This window comes from Halyomorpha halys, unplaced genomic scaffold, assembly GCF_000696795.3.
Source record: "Halyomorpha halys isolate HHAL.00 unplaced genomic scaffold, Hhal_1.1 Scaffold1391.1, whole genome shotgun sequence".
Taxonomy (NCBI): domain Eukaryota; kingdom Metazoa; phylum Arthropoda; class Insecta; order Hemiptera; family Pentatomidae; genus Halyomorpha; species Halyomorpha halys.
Genome location: NW_027115008.1, coordinates 64529 through 83505, shown reverse-complemented (window position 1 = coordinate 83505; position 18977 = coordinate 64529). Strand labels below are relative to the sequence as shown.

Here is an 18977-nt window from a genome sequence, read left to right as displayed (position 1 = left end):
CCGTTAACCCTTTGGTGTTGATGACCAGGTCCCCAGTATGAGAAAAGTAGTGTGGTTTTAATTCTTCACAATCTATGAATGCGTTGGTAATTTTTCTCACATCCTCCAGTGACGAGGGGAGATTCTAACCCAACATGAGATGCTAGTTATTCCATGATGGGAAAGTGAGTTATGCAGGCTTTGGAGACCCATAATTGAATTAGCCAGAGATTTTATTTTTTAAAGACTGTATTCATAAGAATTATCATTACAAGGACTAGAGACGATGTCAAATTTGAACCAGGAGAGGTGAGTTCTAACCGTCAGCTCACGATTTTTTTCATTTTTTATTTTACTGTCATGCTGCTCGTGAAGCATAATATAATGGTGCCAGTATCGTACTAGTGCGACCATTAGTGTATGCTTCTTTTCGATGGAAGAGTTACAATTCTGATATGTTCAGCGTTCTGGAAAAGGAAGCAACCGGTCTTTCCGATTGACTCAGAGTGGTAAAAGGTGTTTTTTTAAGCTAGGTAGAACTTTAAATTGTAAAAAGTAACACAAAAAATTAAATTGTAATCAAAATTTTTTTTTTATTTGTTTCAGTATACTCTGACAAATCATCATGAATAGACTTATATGCGTCGTTCTTTCGCCGATTGGGCTCTAGAGCAGTTGGCAACTGACCCGTTGTTTTATCGCAAAATTGTGTTCAGCGATGAGGCGCATTTTTGGCTTAACGGGTTTGTTAATAAGCAAAATTGCCGCATATGGAGTGAGACCAATCCACAAGAGACCCTACAGACTCCATTACATCCAGAAAAATGCACCGTTTGGTGCGGTTTTCACGCTGGTGGCATCATCGGACCTTAAGCTCGCGTTACGGTCAATGGAGATCGTTACCGCACCATGATCAATGATTTTTTGTTTGAAAATATGGATGACATTGATCCGGAGGAGATGTGGTTTCAACAGGGTGGCGCTACGTGCCATACGGCGAACGCAACCATCGACTTATTGAAATCAAAATATGGCGATAAGTTGATTTCGAGAAATGGACCTGTCAATTGGCCTCCAAGGTCGTGCGATTTGACACCTCTCGATTATTTCCTGTGGGGCTACGTGAAGTCACTGGTTTATGCTGAAAAACCAGCAACTATTGACGCCTTGGAGGCCAGCATTGTTCGTGTTATTCGTGACATACGGCCAGCAGTGCTCGAAAAAGTGGCCCAAAATTGGACGTCCAGAATGCGCTTCGTCAAGAACAGCCGCGGTGCCCATATGCCCGAAATCATTTTCAAATGTTAATGTCACGTATTGATCTTTCGAATAAAAAAAAATTTTGATTACAATTTAATTTTTTGTGTTATTTTTTACAATTTCAAGTTCTATCGGGCTTAAAAAAACACCCTATAGCAATAGCGAAATGGAAAGTATCAGTTTGTACATGAAAAGGTACATCATCTAGTATTGCAGCTGTAGCTGCGTTGGCAATTTCATTTTTCAGCATGTGTAACACTGAGACTATTTCTTTTGGTAAGAAAAATCCAGTTTTCAGGAGAGGGCGTATCTTTTTTGAGAATCGTAACCTAGTAAGTGGATAGTTTTTAGGGGTAAATTTACATTTTTCTTTTTAAATGCCAGGGTATACTTTTCCACTGCGTTCAGGAATTTATTTTAGTTTTTTTCATGATCTTCCTGTTTTTACCACATACTGTTACATCGTCTAAAAAAAAAAGAGGTACCTTCAAGATTTTTTTCTTGTATGATGCACTCAATCACTCTCTGAAAACAAGCAATCCCATTAGTTATTCCAAAAGGAACACGAAGAAAGTTAAAGATAAAGGGTCGACTTAATGTTAATGAAATATTAGCTTAAAACGGAAAGAGGACCCTTTAAAGTAGTTTAATCGAGAAATATTTAAAAAGCGCCTGAAATTAAAAAACGGCATGAAACCCACTCCCGCCCTCCATAGTAGCCTTACTTGTCTGACTTTTCAAACGGACAATTATAACGAGTAGGTTGGTTGACGTACGACATTTCACAATCACAGGAGAGATGTAAAATAATGGTATATTTTCATAAAAATGTTTGCCAAGTTGAAATACATTGACTTACATTTCAAAATGCAAAGATTAATTAGCCATGGATACACGCCCTTTAATAGGCTAAACCGTTAGGTTACCTTTTTTCTACTAGAGCAGAGTTCATGAAACGAAGAGAACATCCAGTGTCAATAAGGGCTTTAGCATTAGTTCCGTCAAAGGTTATCTCCACAGTCGAGTTGAAGAGACTGTTTGGGGAAGATACTGTAGTTTTAGGGAACAAGTTAGAAGCAACTGATGAGTTATGTCCTTTATACCTGTTTATAATAGGTCTGGCTTTGTTTCGTTTGAATTCGACCGCCAGGCACCGCCATTGCCCGATAATGCTACATTGTGAAAATATTGCATTTTATCTGGGAAAGATCTAGGGTGCTAATCAGATCCACAGAAGTACCTTGACCTGGTAGACATGCCAGCAGTCATCGTCATCTTCTTTAGTAACAGCACTTGAAGCACAAAGGACTGGTGAAGACGCAGTTTGCTGTTCTGCCAATTCTAGTGTTCTAGCTTGGTCATAAGACTCGCCTAATTTTATTGTTGTACTTTCTAATAATCTCTGTCTAAAAATAATCTAGGCAAGGATTAATTAAACCTGGAATGAAAGTATCTATTATATACAAATTGTTATTTTCTTCGGCAGAAACTGCTCGAAATTTGCAATTTTTACACAATTGCTTCAAATTTTGCATATACCTGTCTATAGACTCCAGGTTGTTGAGATCTGGTTGCTAAACAGTGCCTAGTGTAAAATCCATTCTTAGGTTTTATGTATAGAGCTTCAAGTGCGGTTATAGCGGCATTTAAAGTCGCAACTTCACTTATGTTTCGTAAATGTTAGGAATTATATAATTGGTTGAGAATTGCAACATATCATCCTCGTTTACGTTTTCCTAGAGCTTTAGAAAGTTGTCGAAAGTTCTTTTCCAATGTGTCCACTGATTTTCCGCTAAATCTGGAGTGGGATATGTTTCTAAGTGTTCAAGTCATAGCTATCTAGCCATCTTGTCACAACTTTGGAAATAAAAAGAATTTATGCTTATTAAATTGTAGTAAATCTAAAAAAATCATAAACTAGACAACAAGGCTTTAATAACCAAAAACTTTACATACAGCATCACTGAACATATTTCATGAACAAGAGCTCAAACACTACTATAAACTTTACAGACAAAGGAACTAAACGAATTACACAAACAGCTGTTGTGACACATGCTATAAAAATAATAAATGCCATAAAAATTAGATTTCTTATTTCCACAATAAGTTATTGTGATGTAACTTATAAAATACTACAATAAAAACAATTAAATGGACCCTTTGTTATTCCTATGATTTTCTTTTAATCTTACCATATCTCCAGTAAAATATAATTTTTAATAGCCGTCACTGCATACTATTCATCACTTCCGGAATAATTGCACTGATTTATTTACAATGTTCTTTAAAAAGAATAATTTTTCGTATATAGTTCAATTGTCAACAAATTTGAATATCGAATTCTAAGCCAAAGCTTTGACAAACCGTTTTTAAAAAACCGTTGTACAAGAATTGGAAGGTTGTATTGTTCTTATTCTTTAATAATCGTGCGGTCATGAAATATATTCGCAATCTGATATGTTTAGAATAGCAACGGTGCATTGCTTGCACAAATAAACTTATTTAAATTACCAAATTATCCATAAGGATTAATGGAAAACAGGTGGTTATATAAATATTTTAATTAATCGCTAAGGTAGTAAGATAGTTTTTTAATTTATTTTATTTTTAAATTTATTTTATTAGAAAATTAAATATAAGGCCTTATATCCACTTGAGCAAATGCACACCATTGAGTTCATTTTGCTCAGAAGAGTACGAATAGGATCGCAGTGCTCAACCAGAGCAGAAGGTTGGTGGTTGAGCAAGAAGGTTTTCTAGCTTTCCTGAAATTTTTGCAAACAAACAATTATGGCAACAAGCAATTTAGAAGAATAAATAAAGTGAAAATCCTTTTATGAGGATCCTTTTAATGATCTTGGGGCATTTAAAGATAAATCACCTGGGTTGAAGGAGTTTGAGAGCATAGTGGAGATTCACCTTTTTCGTGAACATCAGTGGGGAAGGTCCTCTCTGCCAGAAATGGTTTTTGTAGCGAAGTTGGAGTGTGAGCCTACTCCCTTCTGTCATTCTCCAGTTGGCGCTACATTTAAACAACTCGGGCAAAGTTATGGACTTTTACTTGAAATCAATTTAACTTTTTACTTATTAATTCCAATAGAAATATATCAAAATAATTGTCTTAACCTCGTGGGGTACTACTACAATTATCCCTTGTTGTGGAACCACTGGGATAAATGGTATTATAATAATTTAAAAAGAAAAAAAAGGAGATACAAGGGGAGACATTTTTGTTCTCAAGAAGATTTCATAGCAAAATAACTGATTTCATGCAACATGACCAAAACAAAAATAACAATTAAAAATTTAAGATGGTTTAAATACATAAATTAAATCACAAATCTACAGATTGTATTTTTTTTTTAATTCTTAAAAACTTGTTTTATAACTTTAACTTCAACATATATTGACATACATTTCACCTGTATATAAAGTTTTGTACTGTATTTTAGCATTTACCAACTATTAAAATAGTTAATATATTTAAATTAAAATTGGAATATTACTCTCTTATTCTTTTTTCCTGCTTTACAACTTAATAGACGAAATCTGTTCTAATTGGAACGAAGAAGTGGGGCTCTACTATACAAGTAAACTAAAAACATTCATAATTATTTAAATGAACAGTCTTATATCATTCAATTAACTTTTTTTTAATACAAAAATAAAATTTTAAAATTAGCAAACTACCGAAGATTAAAAATTCAATTCAATACAGATACAAAATCTTCTGGGAACATTCTCGTAACATTTTTGAAGTTTTCGATTATTTCATTTTGAACTGTTGAAGAGCAAAGCATTGAATTTCTCAGGTTGTAGTTTTCAATGCAAGTACCGAATTTTGTTCTCTTTTTCAATGCGTAATAGAAATACGTCTACAAAACTGCCGACTGCCAATTTTCGGTACACCATTGTAGGTAAAAATCGATATCTATGTACAACGGCAGGCAATACTTAGTACAGTGCACAGACCATTCTCAGTTCGGTACTCAGTGACCGAGTGTCCATGTCGTGTGTAGTTATTCCTTTCCTCTCTTCGCTGCTCCACCTGCATACCCGTTTGGCGCCTTCGCTCTGACGAATTCGCGGCCTCAAGATGTTACTCTTATAACCGTACTGTAATTATAAAATTTGAATTTCATCAATTGTTAAATAAGTGCTAACTTCGGTTATGAGGTAATTTCAATTAAGTTTTGAAATGCCAGTAGTCTACTGTCAAATCAGAAAGAAAATTATTTTAACAGGTAAGATTGTATATTAAAAACCATTTTTATGTAGAATATATTCAATAAAGTATGTATTTTTATCATGTTTCGCAATACAATTTCTACTAAGTTGTAAAAGATTTATAGTTAAAAAATCTGAATTCAAAATTTCAGCATATAAATATTCAATGTAAATTGTCCTAAACATGTCTCACTAGCCTTTTCGTCTATATATTATAGTTTACACGTACTTTCAACATTTAAATTTATCATAACAATTGAAGGAAAGTTTTAAATTCGTCATGATTACTAAATGATATATTCATATTTTAGTATTAAATAGATATGAATTATGAATTAATGTTTACTGCATGTTAAAAGTCAACTTCGATTAGTTAGGAGTGATTTTCAATATTTCCATTAAAGTTAAGCGAGCTTTAAAGGTGCCTTTCTACTTTTGCCAAACAATGGCAAATTCACGCATGCGCCAGTGTGTGGATAGGTCCTTTGGATTGTACAAGTTGGATGGTACAAGTTGGCCTGAATTTGTGGCTGACCGGCTGAGAGTCGATTTTTGGGCACGAATCAAGAGCATTTGTGCTGCATCTACGTTTGTGTCGTTATTGTTGTTTCAGAATTGTCAACGTATAAACGTATGTGCTCTTTTTATTTTATTTAATTTGAGAATTTCCCCAACCTTTAGATTCAATACTTAATTTTAGTTTATTTATTTTTTATTTATTCGTTGTAAATTCATTGTTTCAAATTTTGTAAATTAACTCTAGTAGTTTATTTTTTATTTAAAATTGTACAAATATTTATTTACTGGAAGATTATTAATTGACCGTGTGTATAGATGAATGGAATATGGTCCGGGTGCGGTAAAAAAAAAAAAAACTCAAATAGTAGATAATTATACTATTTTATTGAGCCAGCGTTTCGCCCCACGTTGCAGGGCTTCGTCAGGGCTAAAAAAGATACAAACACTATAGTTACAAAAAGGAAAAAAAAAAAAACATAAGTGTAAAATAACAGGGGTACTTTATTACACTTATATTTTTTCTTTTTTTAGCCCTGACGAAGCCCTGCCACGTGGGGTGAAACGTTGGCTCAATAAAATAGTATAATTATCTACTATTTGAGATTTTTTTTACCGCACCCGGACCATATTTCATTCAAATTTTTATTTATAAAGACGTTATATGTCTGAGTAATCAAATTAACAAGTCTTTAATAAATATTCCAGAACGAAAGTTGAATTTATAAGTTATGTAATACTATTTCTATGAATTTTTATAGTTTAAAATCTATTTTGCTGGTATTTGTTTCCTTTCATTTAGCCTACCACTATTTTGTTCTTTTTTTATAATGAAGATGGGATGTACAGATACCGACGTTTGTTACCCATCATTTGTATGTTCCGGATTTGCGACAAGTGACAAACATGTAGATCCAGCACAAAATTCTGAGGCTTATACAGTTACATTAATTTAAACTACAATAATTTCGGTTAGATTATCACCATTTGCAGTATTGGAAAAATAAGAATGTTAATATGCGTATGGTAGCAGTATTCATGATATTGTGTTAAATGTAAAATGTTTTACCATGTTAAATGTTATAAGTATAGCATTGTGAGCAGCCCTATTTAAAGTCATGTTAAATGATAAACGCATAAGACCTATTAACATCACCTCATAGCTCCATCTTCTGATGCACCCCAACCCCCTCCCCCACACTTCTTTAGATTTCAGACTGTTTCTCTTATCATCTCACTATTATCTATTGTCTTTATTATTTTTATTTTTATTTTTTATATTATATGCGATATAACACGAGGAGGCCCCTCACCTCCGGACTCAAATAGTTGCTGAACGGATAGCTCATAAGTAAAATTAAACATAACAGGTAACCTTTAAATACCAAAGGTAGTAAAAGGTAAGACACAACACGAATTACTTTTTCTTTCTACACAGTAATGCACTACTAACTCACATTTTATTTCTGTTTTAGAGGGTTCGGGAAAAAAAAACAAAAAAAAAAACGCATAAGAGCTCCTAGCGGATTTTCTGAGCAACTTGTTTAGTAACCTTTCCTTCCAAATTTCTTGTTATTGTTTAGTTCTAAGTTTTGATTACAGTAATTTATTACAACATGCCTAAAAAAAGTGAAAAGCAGAAGTGCAAAAGTTTGGCTACTGATTATATGTTTTAAAAAGTCCAAAACACAAGACAAAAGAAAAACAAACTACGATTAAGTAACTTAAAACGACAACAAATAAAACTGTGACAAGCTAAGCTGGTTTGTTTCGTGACATTCTCCATTTAACAGACTCTCAGCCATGTCACATGTTATATAGTTTTAAATTGGTAAAAGAAGGAAATATTTCTCCATTTAACATAAGTTTTTCCATTAACACGCTTTAAAATGTTAAACTAAAGATCATGTGAATACCCCTGTTAGAATGTTCTGCCTTTCAAACAGAAAAGGGCTATCCATTTTTCTTTTCCAAGTACGGAACTAGCAACTAACAGGAACTTGTCGAGTATACATACAATTTATCTAATTTCTTATTAATGTTATTTTTTGGTTTATCAATATTTACACACAGATTTTATATATAAAAAAATCCTAAATATTACCTTGTTAAATGTTTAAAATTAATGGAGAAAATAATACAAAATGATATTGAATAGTGAAGGGAGTGATTGTGTTGTTTGTTCCACTGGCACTCAGGTAAATAATCCATAGGCAAAGGCAGTCCAGTGCGAGCAGTCAGTAGTGAACGATAGGCTTCAGTGATTGAGTAGTGCATTAAGAGTGAACCTTGAAGTTGAAACCTTTCTGATAATGCTGTCCTGGAATATCACAGAGTAAATAACATACTTCGCTCTCAGAAGACTTAATATCTTATTTAGTTTGTTCAAACATCGATAAACTGTGCCTTTATTAAATTATACTTAAGTTTATTATTATTTGTTGAGTAAAATGTCATTCTGCAGATTCTTAGGATTTGGCTTAAGGCCATACTTAAATGTTTCTTCAGAATGTAGAGTTATGAAAAGATTATTAGAAGTAACTTATTAACCTTTTTTTTTCGTTATCTGGTGTCATTAATTGATTAATACTATAGAAATGTTTATTTCAGGTTAAAAATACTTCTGAAGCTTCTAGTTATGTACTACTGAAGAAGTTTAGCTCAGAAACTGACAAAAAAGTCAACAGGAACAATGAAATTGTTTATATAGGACCTCTTACTAAACAAATTAGAAGTGTTAAGATATTTTCACTTCTATCCAGTGCTACAGGAGTTTGTGCACAGCCTCTAATTTATGAAAAAGCTCAAGAAGTTGGAACAAGTACACCCATGCTAATTGCTATATGCTCTTTTGTAGGGTTTTTTACTTTTGTTACTCCTGTGCTTCTTCATTTTGTTACAAAAAAATATGTCACATCAATAGCATACAATTCAAAGGATGACTCATACACAGCTACAATCTATACATTGTTTATCAGAAAAAAAGAAGTAAGTAACATTTATTTAACAGTTTCTAACCTATAATTCATAATTATAATTTCTGTTGTAATTACCATAAATATTGTAATCATATCCAATGCTCGACTCTTATCTTGATGTATTTGTTTTTTTATATTTATGTTGACATAATGCTGTTTTAATTACCATCTTAGACCTATATCCAACTGTGTCAATTCTTATCTTACTTGATTTTGGAGAGGGGGTATGATTTTTTAGGCTTTTCTGTATCATGCATTTTTCAGGTGCTAGGTTATTATACAATTTGGGGGTCTTTATATTTTTGATTGAGTTTCAAGATTGAATTTGAGATTCATTTTTAATATTATTTAGGTTTAGTTGGATTATATCATTAATAATTAAAAGTAAGTTTAGAGCTCAAAAATAATGAATACTTGAATTAAATAGATAATAATTTTTTCGCTATTTTTAGTCAGTAATATTAATTTGATTTTAATAATTCTTGGTAAATTATCAAATAATAAGTTTGCTATTTTTTTTATTTTTTTTATTAACTCTAAATGATTTCAACATATAAGTTTCTATTGCTGTTATAATTTTATATATGTGTGTGTGTGTGTGTCTATATATTTATATATATATATTTTTTTTTTTCAATTATTTTTTATAACTTTAAACTTTGCAATTGTATCTATCTCCTTTATAATTGTGTATAATGTATTGTGGAAAAGTAAATCTTTGTACCTACCTATTTGTTTTCTAGTGTTCAGAGTTCACTAAATTAATATTCTTTTGTATTATCGTATTTAAACAAATCATCTTTATTTCATTAGTTGTTGAAATTTGATTTTGTATAATTTTAATTGAGTTTATTTTCTTGGTTTTTGATTTAGTAATTATGAAGTTTAAAAGCTCAATTTGTCACAGCTCTGCTTTATGGCCCCACATTTATTTTTGTTGGGCTTCTTCATTAAATTAGAATTTAATATATTATAATTTTAATGCTATTTTGATAAATAAATTATTTATTTGGGGTTCACATTTTTTTTTTTTTTTTTTTTTACTTAATTAAAGTTTAGATGTTTAAGAAAGCTTTTAGTATACCCAGTTGTCAAAACTAACCTCAATTATATTTGGTTACAGATTTCTTTCAGACCAGGAGAAGCTGTTGTTCCTGATGTCTTGGGTATGTTTACTTCAATGACCATACGTGGGATTCCTCTCTTTATTGATGCTAGATTTTTTGATGACCTTCATCACTATAAGAAAATAATGGGTTACGACAAACCAATGGACTTTAAAATCAACAGTACTGGAAAACAGAATATCACAGAGTCCCAGTAGTATTGATATATGAAACATACTAGTATAAAATTAACTTGTGTTAATTTTTTGTCTATTGAATGTAAGCTGATTATTAGAATTTTATTTTAATCAATTCGTGGTGAGAGTGATTTATAAAGAGTATTTTGAGTTATTTTTCATAGTTTGCTACAGTTATTTTCAAATATATTGATTCTATAAACAATCTTTTTTCGTAGTCTATAGTAGTCATTTGATTCTAGCCAAGTGTTTTCTCAAGGCTTCAACATGTAGCTAGTGATTAATTAATAAAGGCTAATTGGCTTTAGACTGATTTCTAAATCCAGCCTTTCTTTATTTTTATTTTTAAAAAGTATATAATGTTATGTTTTAGATGTTGTTTTATGATGCTTGTGTGTGAAGCTAAGACAAATAATAGGCAAGAAAATGAATGCAAGGTCTCAGACTTTTGAACTAGAAATCGGAGGCCTTCAGGTCGATGAAGCAGTTTCTAGCATTTTTCATTCTGTGCTATTTCATCGTACACTTGGCAAATTTTCTTACAAGCAAGAAGGAAGTTATTCTGTTGGAAATGTCGGCTATGAAGATGTTGATTGTGATTTCATCGATTTCACTTATGTACGATGTTCTTCTGATCGTTTAGATAGGACCCTGAGGAGGGAAATCACAGGATTTTCTGAAGCCCTTAGATGTAGTGATAGCCCATGCTCTGGCCAAATTTCTTTAGAATTCTTTCAAAAAAGAAAAACAAGATGGCCTTTTCAGCCTGAATGTATTCCATGGGAAGTATGGAATCTACACCTACAACTACTCAAAATAAATACTGAGAGTGACAGACAGATGTGTCGAGAAAGAGTTGGTGAGTTATTGACTGAAAAAATACTGTATATTGCTGAAGTGATGAACAGACATGACTATATCCCTAAAATGCCGAGTCATTCAGAAGCTGATCTCATTTTTGATACATCTTATCCAGATATCCAACCTTATTTATTTAAGTTATACTATGCCATTGCCGGACCTTCAAGCTTGTCTGTAGGTCGGACTGTGAAAAAAATAATAAAAGAAACTCTGTCCATTTAAGATTTTTTTTTTCATACGATGTATATATAATATTTTTCAAGTTTAGAATACCAATTAAATTGAAATTGAAGTCATAGAAACTTTTTGTTTGAGGTGTAGTTTTTTATGGAGTCGGGCCTTGCCAAACTAAACATTTAACTTTTTCATATTTGTGTTTCTCAGTTATTGGACATGATATCTATCTGTAAAACTCTATTCAAATTATGAAGTTCATTCTGAATTGTTTTATTTTATTAGTTAAATTCATTGGTTATAACATATTTATTAATTGGTCAAAGAGTTGAGATATGTTGCATATAATATATATTTATAACTTTTATTAAAATAATAATTATATCTGTTGTAAAAAATATTTAATTCTATTTCAGTGCATAAAATATTAGTTTTTTTATGTTGATAATATTCATAAATTTCTTCTTTTCTTTTTCAAGCATTTGAGTGTGAATCGATGAAGGTTAGGTACATAATATATTTTAAAATTCGTACTATTTATTAGGTAATTTTGAAGATATATGTTGTATGGTTTTGTTCAAATAGGTGGTTAATTCTTTTTAAACGTTTATTGAAACAATATTGATTATTCAGAATTTAATAATTGCTTTGAACAAATTAAAAAACTGCCTTATTGTTTATTATTTAAAGTAAAAAAGAAAACTAAAGAGTGCACTGACCCCTAATTACCTATTTCCTTAACAATTTATGTTCTAATTAATTTTTTCAAAATCAATAACTTTTTCATATGATTTAACGTTTTAGCTTAAGTTGATTAAATTATTCATATTTTCTTTTTGATAAATTTTCCTTCATTATTTAAAAATCAATCCTCTTTGGTTTAAATGTTGAAAAATATTCACAATGGGTTTTTATAGTTGTCGCATAAATACAATTTATTCTTTAGTAATGTATCTATCTTTTAAGAGTTATAAAAAAAAAGAAGATAAAAATGTGTATCCATATTAATATTTTTTTCAATTTTATTATGTATAATTCAGATTTTTTTAGAAATTAGCAGTAAGAAGTTATTGCTGGTTCATCAATGTTTTATGTTTTATTTTTTATTTTGTTTATAGCTGAAAAAAAATTTCAGTTGAAAGGTTATTGATGTATCTTTCTGTTCAATTCTACGGGTAATTATTGTTAGACGAGTGTGGTTTTATTTGGAAGATCTGACTTTTTTGTCAAAAAAAATTTCAATTTAATGTAATGAACAATTTCTTATAAGTGGTAATTATGACTTACCATTTTTTTTTTTTATTAAGTATTGCATTAAATTTAATGTTTTTATTATTTTTAAAATACATATTAGGTATGTATAAACGGGCTTAGGCTGATATGTCATGAGATCAATTATGAAAGAATATCCCTAATAAGGTTATAATGTTGGTAGTTTATGGATATAAAGTGACGATCATTCAAATGAGTGGTATTTTAAGATCTAGTGAACATTTTAATGTGAAATGTGAAGTACAAACATTTATTGTGTGAAAACACGAAGACTATTCATAATTATACGTATCCAGATTTTCGCTTGTAAGAGTTCTTTGTTCGGTATGTTAGCCTTTTCATTACTTGAAAAATTGCTGTACTAAGTAAGTTAGTATTTAGCAATAACTTTTTCTTGGTTTGGTTCCATTTTTTATGTTTTATATATATATATTTTTTTTATGACAAACGATTATTAAAAATTTATTCATAAATTTACTTTTTAAAAAATATCAACTATTTTACTATACTTTTTGTAATTTGGTACTATTTTACTGTGTAAGTAGTTTCTCGTTTGCTCATACGAATTTGTTGTTTTGGATTTGTTCTAAGTATGAAATATTTTTTCTTTGTACTTAATGAGAAAATCCATTACTAAACTGCTTAGTAATCATTATTGTAAATAAGTTTGTTTGTTCTAGAAATATTGTAAAATAAAGATTGTTTTTTTAATTTGTTGTATGATATTTTAATTTTTTCTTACACGTAGGTATATTCCATAAACTATATTTGAATATAAAAATAGTACTCGTTTTAAAAATACTGAGCCAATTATTTTCATAGAAAATTATGTAAGATATAAGTAAATCTTAGTGCGATAATAGCATAACGTGAGACTATTGATGTTTGTTAAGTGCTTGGTGAATATTTTTGTCTGTGGTATAATTTTAATACATCTTACAGTAATTTTGAACATTATTAGTTATATATATATTTATATACTTATACTTGCATGAATGTACTGTCTGTTAGTATTAAGTATTTTGCTTAATTCTGTTGAAAGATGTGATGTTTTTGTACATCTTTTCTCTACAAAATGTAAATATCAACCTGTAAAATTTGTAACGAAATCATGTTCAATAATTTTATCTAGAAAAAACTAATCATAAACTTTTTTTTTGTTTGTTTTTTTAATCCCTTACCATTTTGTAATTATAGTCGTCTAATGTTCCTACTAGTGCTTAGCTATTATTTTTTATATTAATCCTTATGTTTACTAATAATAGAATGATAAATGATGTTTTTAAAAATTAAAAAAAAAAACAGATTAAATTTGATCAATATTAATATTTAAGAAAGGAGATACACTCATTCATTAAGTCCAAGCAGCAGTAGTCATACAAGTCTTACTTCATAGAGAATAAATTTTTAACAATGGTACATTTATTTTAACTATATAACATTTACAACTTGGTTATAAATATTCTAGCAAAATAACATAATAAGGTAATTTTATAATTACTTTAATTAAGGTTTTATAAGAAAAGCTTACTTATTTTAATATTTTATTATTTGTTCTTTCAGAAAATTATTTGGTAAAAAACCTAATGTGTGGCATAGTTATCAAAAAAGTAATTGTTGTCTACATTTCTCTTAATGAGGAAGCTCTGAGACAAAGAAGTCATTTTAAAAACCTGTTATCTTTATAGTTGTCCTCATTTTACAGAACTGCCTATTTTCCAAATATCTTAAATTGATAATACTGTTAATCAATTGTAAACAACTGGAATATTTTAGAGAAAATTGTGAATATGAACTCGAAGAATTTCATGCAAATATCTTCCTGGAAGCTTAAACCAGTTAAAAAAAAGTCTTACTATGACCTATATTAATTAAACTTACACATTTTAGGGCAAATTTCTCTCTTGATGTTTAAATAAACTATATGATTTATAGGTTAAACCTAATTTTAAACTTTGTTTAAGCCATCAATTATGCAATAATATTTTCAAATTTAATTATTTTTTTAAAACTATTAAGTGAAAATTTATAATTGAACTGTTCTAGAATAGTATAGAGTTCTAAATTGAAAATTTAAATAATAATGAAAGAGCTGTTCATCAGTAATTTTTATTTGTCCATTGGGTAAATTGGCCAATAAATTAATATTGAGCCCTTCACTTATGTCATTTTTAAAGGATGTAAAAGAAATATCAATGAACAAATTATTGCCTGAGTCATAGATAAAACAATAACTCAGTAATAAATAATCTGTATTGTTTTTTTAAATGTATTTAAAGTGGTTCTTACTATTTTTATTTTTTATTAATAATTTATAAAAATGGAAATGAATTTGAAGGATATTGGAATCTATCAACCAATATTGATAATTTTAAATTGATGACAAAATAAATGAAATATGTAATATTAATTAGTTTTTTAATGGGTATTGAATTAGTTATGTGATGAGAAATAAATGAAAAGAGGTTGTTTTTTTTTTAAAATAGATTCTCTATTTTATTTTCATTTTATTGATGATTCTTATCCACTGTTTAGTCACTTTATATATCTTCGACCTGTAAATAAACAATGTGTTAGTTCCTATTAGGAAGCAAATATTTGTTGGAAACAATTTAAAGGTTAAATCCAAATTATTTGTTCCTATTTTTAATAGTCCTGAATTTTTGTTAGATCTCCAAGAACACTGGAGAACAAAGGATATTGTTAGATCTCCAAGAACAAAACAAGGCCACAGTGGTTTATAAAAGGGCTAGGAGCAGGTAGCTGGGTCAGTCAGGTAGTTTTCTGCCCTTTCTCAGGACAAAACCTGTTTTCTGGCTACCTGGCATTTAAAAGGTTTTACTTGTTCTCTTTTATTATTTGTCCTTAGAGCTGGATTTTTGGAATTTAAATAAAGGGCCTGGGGAAAATGTCATTTTTAGAAAGGTTTTAATTCAAAGACCAACAGAAGTCAATATGTCCATTAACTTTTTTTACTTTCAATTTTTGATATGCAACAGACAACTCAATAACAATCAGTAAATGAGCAGTCTTATTGTTCATCTGTATCCAGATTTTAAAAATTAATTTATATTTTTAAGAAATAAAATTGTGAGATTACATATATCAATAATTTATGAAGAAACATCTCCAAATAGTTTGTATCTACTTTTCCAATCAGAAAAAAAATTGAATTCTTATTCAAAATAAACTATTACCCAATATTAACACCCTTGGTTGATAGCAGAAAATTCTTCAATAATATTTAGGTTAGATTAAACCAAGGTTTGTAGTTCCTAAAATTTCATTTAATTTAAATGGAGATGGGTTTTTAAAAACAATTATTGGAAGATTAATAGTTGATATAGTATAAGTATTGTTTCACTATTCAGTACTCTAGTTCTAAATGTCTTGTTCTCATTTAGCCCCGCAAAGTGGTGCTAAACTTTGATTACCAATAAATAGTTTCTTTACTATTTTGTACCTTGATTGTATGCCACCCGGACAATCTATCTAAAATCTTAAACAATTATTGTGGATCAATAGTTTTTAAACTACACCAGAAATAGATTGTTGACCTATTTCAAGTAATAAATATTTGTTATGGACCAGAGAGGGTTTTTATTACAAAAGACAAAGAGTCTGTGCTTCTAACATAATTGTATTTACAAATTGTTTAGGTTACAAACAAACAATTTTAACCACAAACCAAATAATAAAACTTATATGACAATATTTAAAAAATTCAGATGAATTGGGGGAAAAAATGTATTTATGTTATTTTTCAAGACATATCTTCTACAAAAATTGTGAAAATGTATTTTAATTTTTGTTTTCCCTGAAGAAAGAACACTCTTTCAAAGATCCAATTGGTGCTCTAAGCAGTTGTTTTCATTTATTTATATTGTTTAAAGATTTTTAAGGTCAAAATAATATTAAAATTTTTAAGAAGGCTCCATATTCTTTCATGGAATGTATATTTACTTTTAAACAAAAACGTTTCAGCTATAAAGACATTGTAATTAAATTGAGCCAATTGTTCACTTATATGCATTAGGTGAAATATTGTGCTGCCTTTTTATTTTAGGAATTTATCCTTTTATTGATTCTGAATCCTAATTTTTGAATGTTGACGTTTTAAAACTAAATAAAAAAAAAAATTATAGGGGAGTAAATTGATTTCGTGTGACGTGAGGGAACGCTCAATATGAAACGGTAGTGGTGGGGAGAAAGGTGTGTGGTAGCCATTTTTGTTTATCGTGTTTATTCCTATCTTAGACGGAACGGTTTGCCCGCGACTCTCGCTTGTTATTTCAAATGGGTATGTATAATTAATTATTTTATTACAATCATATTTTAGTGTTTATAAAGTTAAGTGAGTGATTGATAATATAACTGAATTTGTTTGTTAAGTATTGCGACAATGAATAATCAGGATTCACAAGATAATGAGCAAATTGAAAAAAGAGAAATTAGCACCCAAACAATACCTGCTGATACAAATTTATTGACAAAACATTTTAAGTAAGTAAAATAAATACATTAACGTAGTGGTTGTTTATTGATATAAAAAGGATATGTTATTTACATCTACATAAACGTTCTCCGAAAAAATTAAAATTAATTTTTCATAATATAATATAAAGTATGGAGTTTTTAATCGGTTAATAGGTAAAATTTTGTAAACGTTTATTAAACATTTCATATTTATACAAATTTATTACATGCTCCTCAAAATACAATTCACATTTTTCAGAAAAAAATTGAAATCAGATGTTAAAATGGATGTTTGTAATCTCTGCACTGACGGAATGAAAGTAAAATCAAGACCTAAAACTTCAACAGAACGTGTTAGAGAATTTCGAAAGAGAAAAAAGTTGGCTTTACAAAATTTTGAAGTATGATTATTTATCACTTACTTTAATAATTAAAATAGGTACATATTACAGCTAAATAATAATAAGTTAAAAATTAAACATTTTTACAGAAAAATAATGGCAATTCACAACAGGTAAATACTGACAATTCTAAACGAAACGTTAAAACATCTACCGAACGTACTAGAAAATTCAGAGAGAAAAAAAAATCACAAAACATAACCGTAAGTTATGAATAATTACCTTTATTTTAAAAATTGTATTACTAGTTTATCGTATATTATTTTTATGGTTTAATATTTACTTTTATATAAAATTATTTACAGGAAATTTTAACTAAAGTAGAAAAACTACCAAACCAATTGGATATTATTGAAAATTGTACACGAAGTCCTGAAGTTAACACACATACAACCCAAATTCAATCAATAAAACCAAATTTTTGTAAACGAATACCTAAAACTCCAGCTGAACGTAGTCGAGAATACCGAAAAAGGAAAAAATTAGCTTCACAACTCTTACAAATGCGTTTGCAGGTATACAAAATAAATACTTTTAATATTTTTTTTAATACGTTTAATATTTTTTGGGGGGATTTAATACTTTAAAACATCCTGTTAATACACCTCCTATCCAGCAAACCTTACCATGAGCATTCATTGTCGAGTGTTTCTGATGTAGAGTATCTCAACTCTTAAATAGGTAAATACAAGGACTAATCATACACATGACCCCGATCAACACATTTCAAACGTCTCCAAGTAAAATCGGGAGGTGTTGCAATACATCAAAAAAAGAAAATGATTCACACATATTCACTACGAACGTGGATATCCAAGTAAACAATGACGAATACATAGCAGCAAACAGTATACATTTAGAAGATTAATGCACAGCAGAATGTAAACTATCAGATTAACGAAGTTTTATTCCTATCTCCATATATATTACTAACAAAAAATCAATTAGAGACAATATACTTTATACACATGGTACTTTTGTCAATTATATGACAAGGTTCTTAATTTATAATTAAAATATTCTTCTGTCTCCTGTCTACAAGTTTCCAATTTCTAAAAGTAAGTTCCAATCCAAAAATGTTTTCAGTCGAACTTCATACTACCATCAATAAAATAGTGCAATTTTTCGGAATAAACGATGTTCCAACAGGAGTTTTAACTATTACTGAACTGGCGGGCGCATGCTCAGTATAGCTCTATCATTCCATAACATGCATTCCGCATGAGTCTCCTGGATTTCTGACAAAACACCTGGACAAACAATCTTAAAATCATCAATAATTGAGAGAATTTGGGGATTTAAAGAACAATTTACTGTCTAACTATAATTGGTGTACATAGTCTTATAATGTATCCATCAAAAGGCCTTACTCCTTAAGGCTAAATGTACCGATTTTTAGTAAGATTTTTTTTCAAGAGATGGCAGCACTTTCGGGGCAAATTTACTTTTCTTCTCATTTGAATACGGAATAATAAATTTCCCATCTGTAAACGGATTTACCATCTAGAACCCCATAGAAGTTACTGA

General features: G+C 29.5%; 2 protein-coding genes across 7 annotated transcripts in view; both read left to right on the top strand.

Annotated features, from left to right (window-relative positions):
- The first annotated feature begins 8254 nt into the window (after positions 1-8254).
- Positions 8255-13725, top strand: Atg101 (autophagy-related protein 101). 4 transcript variants are annotated; one of them, XR_010844727.1, is made up of 4 exons: positions 8255-8522; positions 8596-8973; positions 10087-10348; positions 10640-10776. XR_010844727.1 is itself a non-coding variant. In XM_067052099.1 (3 exons), the coding sequence occupies exons 1-3, from the start codon at positions 8436-8438 to the stop codon at positions 10285-10287; spliced, it is 666 nt and encodes a 221-aa protein (XP_066908200.1). In that variant the 5' UTR covers positions 8256-8435; the 3' UTR covers positions 10288-11217. The 4 variants fall into 4 exon arrangements, 3 of the variants coding, with proteins under 3 accessions (XP_066908200.1, XP_066908201.1, XP_014290047.1); XM_067052099.1 differs by having other exon boundaries at positions 8256-8522; positions 10087-11217; XM_067052100.1 differs by lacking the exons at positions 8255-8522; positions 8596-8973 and adding an exon at positions 9112-9347 and having other exon boundaries at positions 10087-13725.
- Positions 13726-16789: 3064 nt separating this feature from the next.
- Positions 16790-18977, top strand: part of LOC106689549 (uncharacterized) — an 11521-nt gene continuing 9333 nt past the window's right edge. For all 3 annotated transcript variants that reach the window (XM_014434567.2, XM_067052098.1, XM_014434566.2), the window contains exons 1-5: positions 16790-16873; positions 16966-17076; positions 17309-17450; positions 17540-17653; positions 17756-17965. In XM_014434567.2, coding sequence (XP_014290053.1) covers positions 16976-17076; positions 17309-17450; positions 17540-17653; positions 17756-17965 — 567 coding nt within the window. In that variant the 5' untranslated portion in view covers positions 16790-16873; positions 16966-16975. The remainder of the gene's footprint in view (positions 16874-16965; positions 17077-17308; positions 17451-17539; positions 17654-17755; positions 17966-18977) is intronic.

Bases quoted from the DNA above. Each gene is read 5' to 3' on its own strand.
- Atg101 (XM_067052099.1), top strand. From the start codon at position 8,436: ATGTCATTCTGCAGATTCTTAGGATTTGGCTTAAGGCCATACTTAAAT. The intron at 8,523-8,595 runs GTAACTTATTAA...TGTTTATTTCAG, and splicing joins TTATGAAAAGATTATTAGAA to GTTAAAAATACTTCTGAAGC. The intron at 8,974-10,086 runs GTAAGTAACATT...ATTTGGTTACAG, and splicing joins TGTTTATCAGAAAAAAAGAA to ATTTCTTTCAGACCAGGAGA.